This window comes from Musca vetustissima, unplaced genomic scaffold (genome assembly GCF_032173495.1).
Source record: "Musca vetustissima isolate MV318-11 ecotype Yass unplaced genomic scaffold, APGP_CSIRO_Mvet_v1 utg626, whole genome shotgun sequence".
Taxonomy (NCBI): domain Eukaryota; kingdom Metazoa; phylum Arthropoda; class Insecta; order Diptera; family Muscidae; genus Musca; species Musca vetustissima.
In genome coordinates, this window is record NW_026885940.1 from 1 (window position 1) to 10,058 (window position 10,058).

Below are 10,058 nucleotides of genomic sequence, written 5' to 3' on the forward strand. Positions count from 1 at the left end.
TTTTCCCTTACATTAACTATGGATGAACTGAGGTCTAATGTCACTCAAATTACTGGAGCGGTGAATGCTCTACTTGAAAAGATGTAATGTATTAGAAAGGAAAGTGTCACATTTAAATGCCTTAAACGAAGCAGCGGCCTCGACTGACAACCGCCTAAATGCAGTTGACGAGGAAGTGACACAGGCTCCCACAACCCTTGATGATATTAGGGAAATTAGTCGTCTGCCTGATTGTGTGAAAGAGACTACAGATATTCGACGGAAACCCAGTACAATATGTGTCATGGGTTCACTCTGTTGAAAGTATATTGTCAGATTTTTCGGTAGTAAGGGATAAACCCTTGTACCGAGCAATCCTCCAACATATAAGACAAAAGGTCAGGGGTGCAGCCGATTCTGCACTTATTTCGTACAATATTTTTGACAGCAACTGGTCAAAAATTAAAGAATGTCTGTCACTACACTATGCAGATAAAAGAGACATACGTACTCTGGAACACCAGTTGCACCGTCTCAACCAAAGAGGGATGAAGGTTGATGAGTTTGACGCTAAAGTTAATCATCAATTTTCATTAAACCGAGTCTTACTCCGAAGAGACAGTTAGAGAGAGTCTTTTTAGAAACTTGTCGCAACAGAGCATTGGATGTTTTTATTCGGGGTCTCATTGGAGACATGTCCAGGATGTTGCTTATACAGCGTCCAAAAACTTTACTTTACAGCTTGCCTGGAGATGCAAAATGTTGATTTTCGGAATTCCTCCATTCACAACCCCTCCCCTAACAATCGAGTCTCATTACCTATTAACAGTCTGTCAAGTACTACGTCATACCAGACTAAGAATAAGCCTCCACAATTGCCACCGAAACCACACTGGCGTTCCCTAGATCATCGCCAACAAGTTTCAGCGGATCATCGTTATTTACAGAAAGGAAACCAAAATTCTATGTCATATCTTCCGGTGGAGAAAATGGAGGTGGATCCTTCTATACAAACCAGAAATGTGAATTATATGAATAGACCCAATCCAACACAACAAAGACTATATCATACTCTTTCTGAAAAGGAAGAGGAACAAGATGTAGTTGAAGAAGGTAACGCGGAATCATCAAATGAACAAAACTCTGAGGATTTTTTGGAGTCTGGCCAATAAAAATCTATACCGACCACGAACCTTTAACATGTTCATTAAGTAATCTCAACTACAACGCTAAGTAGTGGAGCCACCAATAAAAATATTTAGAAATCACATAATTCTACGACAGGGGGTGAGTTTTGAGTGTAGTGAAGTGACACATGAAGCCTACAAGAGATTTTTTATAACATTACCTACAATAAATAGTGCATCCCTAATTGATGTGCTAAAAAGAATTTTAAATCCTAATGTAATAAACGGTATTAAAATCCCGGAATCTTCGATTCCCTCATTATAGGATGTATATACTAATCATTTTTATAGATACAGGATCCGTATAACACAACGAATGGTTGAGGATGTTACGTTAACCGATAGAATTTTCAACATCATAGAACAGGAACATAAACGTGCTCATCGCAACGCACGTGAGAACAGGGAGCAAATTCTTGAGAAATTTTATTTTCCCGCTATGTCAAGGCAAATTCGAGAATACATTCAACAATGTGAAACGTGTAAAGTTAGCAAGTATGACAGACATCCTTCAAAACCACATATGCAACCCACTCCAATCCCGAATTATCCCTGCGAAATCCTTCACATTGATATTTTTGATATAGAAAAACAGAAATTTCTAAGTTGTATAGACAAATTTACTAAATTTGCAAAATTATTTCCAATTAAAAATAGGTCATCTCCACATCTAAAAATGATGTTAACTATTGCTCTCCATTATTTTACGGTTCCGCGTGCTTTAGTTATGGACAACGAGCGTGGTTTTTTGACCCCCCTTGTTATAAACTACATTCGGTCCTTAGGTATTGAAATATATCAAACGCCGACGCAACGTAGTGAGGTAAACGGACAGGTTGAGAGGCTGCATTCCACTTTGATTGAAATTTATCGTTGTCTTTGTAAAGAGCTCCCTAGACTGACCCCTGAGGAACGCGTCGCTATAACCGTGGATAGGTATAACAACACCATACATTCAGTTACGAAGCGAAAACCTGCTGATATTTTCCTTAATAGAACTGCCAGAATAAATTATCAAGAGTTGTCAAACTTTAGGGAACGCACATACGACGATATTAAGGCTCTTCTACTACATGAACAAGAAACTAGAAATGCTAGAAACAACAAAACTCGCTCGCCCCCACATGATTTCACTATTGGTGACGAAATGTTTATATCAAACAAACAAATTAAAAGCAAAGAAAAACCAATATACAAAAAAGAAATTGTTTCTCAAGATAGAAACGTTACTGTAATTACACAGAGTGGAAAGAAATTCCACAAATCTGACATAAAAAATGTTTAATAATAAAAAGCGATTATTGGTCAAGAGGTAAGATGGCTCATGCATAGATATCTGGTCCCGGGCGGTCTGGGTGCAAATTGTTCAATATTTGTATTCGATACATCACACTGGTTCAATTCCAGTTTTCTCGGTGGTCCGAGGGATGGTCTTCGAAGTGGTTCAACTCCACCAAGAATCTATGGCTTTATTTTGACGGTGAAGGTGTTCATGCCATGAGTAGGCTGTAGCAATGGCTAAAGGCTATGGCTAAAAGGGATTAACATGACCCTTCCTATGTCATCTGAGTTCACACCTGCATTCCGAAAATAATCGCCAATTAACACCCTCCTGGTGTATAAATATTACAAAAAAATTAAGAATGAAAATGAATATTATCACAAAAATATAAACCCAAACAGGGTTCACAATCACCAAAATAAGGGTCACAAACAAAAGAAAAAATTAAGAATGAAAATGAATATTATCACAAAAATATAAACCCAAACAGGGTTCACAATCACAAAAATAAGGGTCACAAACAAAAGAAAAAAATAAGAATGAAAATTAATATTACCCACAAAAATATAAACCCAAACAGGGTTCACAATCACAAAACTACCCAAGATAAGGGTCACAAATATTACAAATCAAAAAAAAAATGGTACCATAAACGGTACAAAACCCTATCCTGATACCCACAATGGTATCCAAAAACAAAAAAATAGAAAGAAATAAAAAAATAAAAAAAAACAATAAAAACAAAATCGAAAACTAATAAAAATCACTACTAACAAAACATAAAACATCCCACTTCCCTGTTATTCGATTGATCCAAAGAAACGTATTCCGTCTTCCCGAACTCCACTCATTCCTTACTACTAATCAATTGCTACTAACCGCTAGAATATAGACATTTTTATATTAAAGAATCTTTCAATCATTTTCAAAATTTTGTATGATCAGAAAAAATGTGAAAATTTCGGCTTATTATTTTTTGACTTATTATTCTCTGCTTTAATTTTGCTAAGAAAATTACATTTAAAATTATTTTCAAAATTTTATAAAGTAAAAATGTAAAAATATTGGCATTAAAAAATAGTCATGTATGGTATAATGTTTTTAGAAAATTATATAGGTATCTTTTAGTAAACAATTTGAATACTACAAAACTACTTAATGATTTCTAATATTTTTCAAAACTTTATAGAATATAAAATTGTTAACATTTTCGGCCAATAATATTGAATCTTAAAAGCTTTATATAATGACTTCTTGATTATTTTATTAAATTAACATGTTACTTTAAAATAACTCGTTAGATTTAAGTCAATAGTTTGTAATTATCCCTTAGGATAACATTCAAGCTAAGTCCTCACAAGAAATACAGCACAAGGTGACGATACTAAAGGAAGATATAGGTGAATTAGTCCGAGCTTGCCAAATGGCCAAGGCCAAATAACATCATCGAAGTCATCGAATACAGCGAGCCTTCTACTAATGGCACCCACCTACTCTACATACTATCAATGCCGAAGGTAGCGCAAACCAAATTTAATCACCTAATTGTTCGAGCAGTTTTAAAGGATTGTACGAGCAGTTTCAAAAATCGAATTACATAAAGATGACACAATGATTTTGGATAACTTTAACAGTAGCATGTGGTCCAACGGAACTTCCCATCATCTCGATGGATCCTTTCTTCTACAAATGGAAAATGAATCATTAAGAATCAACAACAAAATCTATTGGAGTTTGACCAGTTCTGGAGGTCAAGTTCTCCCACCAGTACTGACCACTATCACAAATAAGAGCCTATCCGTTAACCTGAATCTCGTACATGAAATGGCTTCGACAAATATACAACTTTTGGCCTATTTAAAGGAGAAAACTACGTGGTTCATGATGTCAGGATCATTGGGTCTATTCGTACTAATGGTGCTTATTTGGATAACCTGGAGAAAGTTAACAACGAAGAAAAACCTACCCAAACTGAACCTGCCAATAATACAACAAAACGCCTCCTTACATCCTGATCTGCGGGACGCAGATTTTTAGAGGGGGAAGAGTTAACACACCTCAATACCTCCAAACCACTGTGCTGCGACGTCTCATACGTACACGTGCCGCTAAGTCAGCACTTTCGATTCACTTGCGAAACGGAAATATGATATGTTCCCACAGTCATCGAACTCGTGCACTAGGCCTACCGTCAGCATAATGCACCTGTGGGAAATATTAAAATAAGCATAATTTGGACGTCGCTGCCAACAACGTGAGGTTTGGAGTTAAGAACTATGAAGGCGAGAAACCAGTTGGAGTTCGGGAGTAAAACGAGTCGCGTTAATTTTCTCTTATCTAAAATCATCATTAATAAAGGAATTAAAATTAATAATTTTTGCATTTTAATTTTTGTATCAACTGTTGTTGATAAGTTGATTTTTTTTATTAAAACCAGGACACTAGTCCTTAACTTATATATATATTCTTGATCAGCGTAAAATTCTATGACGATTTAAGCATGCCCGTCTGTCTGTTGTAATCACTCTAGCCTTTCAACTGATTGAGACAGATCGCCAAAATTTTAAATAGAGTCCTCTTTTGTCTGCAGGCAGGTCAAGTTCGAAGATGGGTTATATCGGTCCACGTTTGGACATAGCTTTCATATAAGGGTACCACCCAATTTTCGATATTTTGGGGTTCTTGGGCGAGTTTTTCAACGGAATTCGCTGAAATTTGGTACATTAGGTCCACTTTTTCTTGTAGCCCCCAAATAGTAGACCCAAATGTTAATTTTTTTAGGGTTTTGACTAGTCATCTGTTGTAATCATTCCACCTTCTAAGGATATCGTCATAAAAACTCAAATCTGACGATAATGACATATATCGGCCAGAATTTAGGCATCTCCCCCATATAATAATACCTCCTGAAGGAAAGAATTGAGATACAAAACTAAAATATTGGGTTCGAAATTGACATGTATCGGTCATTAATTAGGAATAGTCCTTATATAATGATAAGCCAAAATATGCGCCAATTCCTACACTATGTAATCAATATTGGTCCCCCTTTGGGTTCATATAACGTTGAAAATTGCAGTAGTTTGAGGATCTTGCACTCTACCATGCGTTATAAGTATCAGTCCATGTTTTGGCGTATTGCTGAAATTTGTATTTGGTGAACATAATAGTTTACATAAATCGGTTTGTAGAATTATCGGTATGGGCCCACTTTTTGGTATGTTCCCTATATTTTCATTGCAAGACCGAACGCTTTTTTCACTTGTTTACATTAAAATAGTTATCTGATTTGTTTCGCGTTTTGGGTTGGGTTGTAAGACTTTGTTGTAATCATTCTACCTGCGGAGGATATTGAGATAAAAAAAAACTAGGACGTGAGGTTGAAGAATTAACCATATCGGCCCGATGAAAGATCTAAATCCCATATAATAATACCTACCGATTTTCGGGAATTTTAATATTTAGCGTAAAGGAAATTATTGTGATGCAAAAGTTTTAGCCTCGAAATTGGGCTATATCAGTCCTCAAATAGGTATAACACCTCATATAATGATAACTACAAATTTTCGGTAATTCCTACACGATGTAATCAATATTAGTGCCGCTTTAGCTATAGTCTTCAGGGGCGTACTCATACAAATTTCTTTCTGCAATGGCAATTTTCATATTGAACCAGCAGCTTCCACCCAACCCACCGAAATAAAATCAGTAAGGAAAGTTCAAACTTCACCACTTTGAATTCATACAAGAGGACGAAACTATATATGGGAGCTATATCAAAATCTGAACCGATTTCAACAAAACTTCGCACACATCAAACTGGACCTTACTCAGTAGTCTGTGCAAAATTTTGTATCAATCGGACACAGCTTGCGTGTTTGATGCACCATTTACATAAAATCGGACGACGCTATATATGGGAGCTATATCTAAATCTGAACCAATTTCAACGAAACTTCGTACACATCAAACTGGACCTAATCTAGTGCGCTGTGCAAAATGTTGTCTCAATCGGACAAACATTCCGAGTTTTGTGCACAATTTACCTAAAATCGGACGAAACTATATATGGGAGCTATATCTAAATCTCAACCGATTTTCCGGAAACTAAACACACATCATTCTAGACCTAATTCATTAGACTGTGCTAAATTTCGTGCAAATCGAAAGATATATAATGACTTTGGTGCATCATTTACATTAAATCGGACGAAAATATATATGGGAGCTATATCTAAATCTGAGCCGATTTTCAGGAAACTTAACACACATCATCCTAGATCTAATTCATTACGCTGTGTTCATTTCTAAATCTGAACCGACTTTTCCCAATTTCAATAGGGTTCGTCCTTGGGCCAAATAAGTGACCTATGTTAAATTTCATCCAAATCGGATCATAAATGAAACCTGTACTTTGCTCACAAAAATACATGGACGGACGGACATGCATAAATCGACTCAGAAAGTGATTCTATGCATATTCTCAAAAGGAACCATGGGTCTATCTCGATTCCTTTTGCCTGTAACAAACATATGCACAAAGACATAATAGCCTGTACCACAGTGTGGTGAAGGGTATAAAAACCAGGGTGCATTGGCGATAGCCTCATATAACTGAGCGCTCTAAATTGAAGCATTTAGTGGAGCATTTAGCAACCTACAATGCATCGCCAATATCAGTCCACTTTTTGGTGTTTTTAGGAAAAATCTCAATAAAAAATTGCTGAAATTTGTATTTGGTGTACATTATGGTTTACCCAAATCGGTCTGCACATTCCGACTAATTTGTTCCGTTTCTTGCTTTTTTTAATCGATCCTGGGAATTTCTCACAAGTTATTTGTGTCTATAGTATTTGAATTATTTAATGTAAAATAGTTTAAGGTTATAATTGTCCTGTTTCGTCTTTCTGCCCTCTCTCTCTCTCTCTTTAGATTTTTATCTGGTATCCCAGTTTACATTTACATTTTTTGTAAGCAATCGACAGTAACATTATCCTGGAACTTTCTTCAACAGAACAGTGCGAAAGAATCCCAACAACTTTGCAAACATGAATTTAGAAGACGCACGCAACAACAACAAAACAAATCGTCCTTCTGAGCGACTAAGTCGAATTGTTCGAATAACACGAATTTGTAGCGACATCTGCGGTGCCGATGTATTCGATCCAAATTATCATGTTAACATCCGCACCTGTCTGGTCCTTTTCATAATCAATTTCAGTATTATAACATTCTGCGTCACAATTTATAAAGGATTGGCGGGTGATGATGATTGGAAAATATTCCTACAGGTTCTCTCAGTGGGTGGGGGAACCCTTACACAAGTGTGTTAAGTTAAAATTCTGATATTTCGATTTGAAAGACGATTTGCAATTATTTTCTAGGGATATTGTAAGCTGGTCAACTGCCTTCGACAACGATCGAAGTTTTGTTACCTACTGGACGAAGTATTTTCGTTATTCAAGGAATACGAATTAAAATCTCCCAGTTACAGGGTCTACTTGAATCAAGGCTGTCAAGTGCTTACTTATTTTATGAAATTGTGTGCCGTTGTAAATGTAACCATGATTTGTGGCCTGATTCTGGTGGCGGTGGCAGTGAATGCAATCTTCAACAAACACCAACTTATCGTCTATGGTAATATCCTTGGAGCAGATCCAACAACACCCAACGGATTTATTGCCACAATGATTGTTCAATCGGGATTTTTAATGGTCGGTGGTTTTGGTCTCTATGCTGGTGATATGGCATTCTTTACGCCAATTTCTCAGATTGCCACAATGAAGGGAATCTTACGTTGCAAATTTGAGGACATCAATGCTGTCATTGAAGGAGAAGATCAAGAAGATCATTTAAAGATTTCCCGTTTATTGAGTGATGTAATAATATTCCATCAACGATATCTAAGGTAGCTAATAATACACCACTGTAATAATAATTTCTATCCAGAATATGTATTTCCATGCAATAGCTACAAATGAAGATATAAAGTTATCGCTTCAAGTATGATAGGGTCGTCAGCAAGCAAAGGATCACGCCATATCATAGAACTTTGACCTATGGCGAATATTTTCGTTCTGGCGTTTTCATATACTTACCAGGGTCTTTCATTGTGCTGTTACAAAAGGTTTTTCTGGTTTCGATTCTTTGCACAAAAATGGCTATTAATCCTAGGGTATTATAGAATTGGCTATAAAATCCGCAATATTTAAGAAAGAGCATTGACATATTGTACAAAGATTGTTATTATTCAAGGATGTTTGGTATTTTTTTAGGATATTTTATTTACTTCTTTATTATCTATCTTCATTCTTGGCATCGATGCATATAATAATATATAGCGAATATTTATTTGATTTGTAGATTTCTCCAAACTACTCAGGATACGTATTATTGGGTAATTGTAGCTCAAATAAGTACCTATTCAATCGGTATTGTTTGTTCTCTGTTTTGTATTTTGTTGGGAACCTGGCCTGGAGGATACATATACATGATATATTGCCTTGTAATGCTGTTCGTGTATTGTGGCATTGGAACCTTGGTTGATGTGACTGTAAGTATGAGAAGTAATGTCCAAAATTAAACATTACATTGAATTTGTGTACCCTTCACCACACTGTGATACAGGGAAAATATTTCGCTATATTTACACCCTCTTGACCGACTAAAGGTCTACAAATATTACTAATGTTCAGTAAATCCCTTCTAATTACTTGTCCAGATTCCCTTCACGGTAGGTTGTGTTATGATGTTCGACTTTCAATTGTGGACTATATATGGACTAGAAAAAACACAAAAAATTAAGTTTTCGGTCCACCTCATCCCAATATTATTATCTGATCATCACCGAAAATTATAGGCGTTATCCTTGACCATTCCTGGATCCTCATGGAAAATTTCAAAGCGATCCGCGCAGTATTTCCGCCTCCAGTGTGGTAATGTGTTACTAAATAATACCTGAGTACGCAAGCACCTGTAAATATTTAAATGTAACTATCACATCCGAGTAGATACGACAATATAATTGGTATCAATGTAAAGGTTAACCACTCCTCTTGGATATACTATCAACTTCTCGGCTCTATGTCATTCAGGAGTAAATATATACGCTATAGAATACAAATCTTGTCATTTTTCACAAAAAGTCATATTGATCGATCTTTATCAAAACAGGCATGCTTATTCTTTTTCCCAATCCCCTTCTCCATGTAGAAATTCGCGGTGTTTGGGCCATAATTGCGGCCTCTGGAGCGACCAAAAAATCAGACAAAAATTTAGTTTTTTGTCCATTTCATCCCCTAAATATTAACCGATCATTACCAAAAACAATGGGGGTCTTCATTGGGCAGAACCCATCCTACATGCAAAATTTCGTGAAGATTGGTCCATAACTGCGGCCTGTATCGTGTTTACAAATTATAATGGACAGACGGACGGACACACATGTCTAGATCGACTCAGCTAGTCGAGATATAACGCGTCGAGATATTTCGCGGCGTTACAAACTCTTGGGGCTGCAGAAAGCTATAATACCGCGACAACATAGTTGTGTAGGGTGTAAAAATCGGTTCAGATTTACATATAGCTCACATATATATTTTCGTCCGATT

The 10,058-nt window shown here is 36.2% G+C and overlaps 1 protein-coding gene across 1 annotated transcript; it reads left to right on the forward strand.

The window, feature by feature from the left end:
* The first annotated feature begins 7,496 nt into the window (after positions 1-7,496).
* LOC133333307 (odorant receptor 67d-like) lies at positions 7,497-9,031 on the forward strand. Its single transcript, XM_061541622.1, has 3 exons — positions 7,497-7,772; positions 7,833-8,327; positions 8,831-9,031. The coding sequence occupies exons 1-3, from the start codon at positions 7,497-7,499 to the stop codon at positions 9,029-9,031; spliced, it is 972 nt and encodes a 323-aa protein (XP_061397606.1).
* Positions 9,032-10,058: the final 1,027 nt, after the last annotated feature.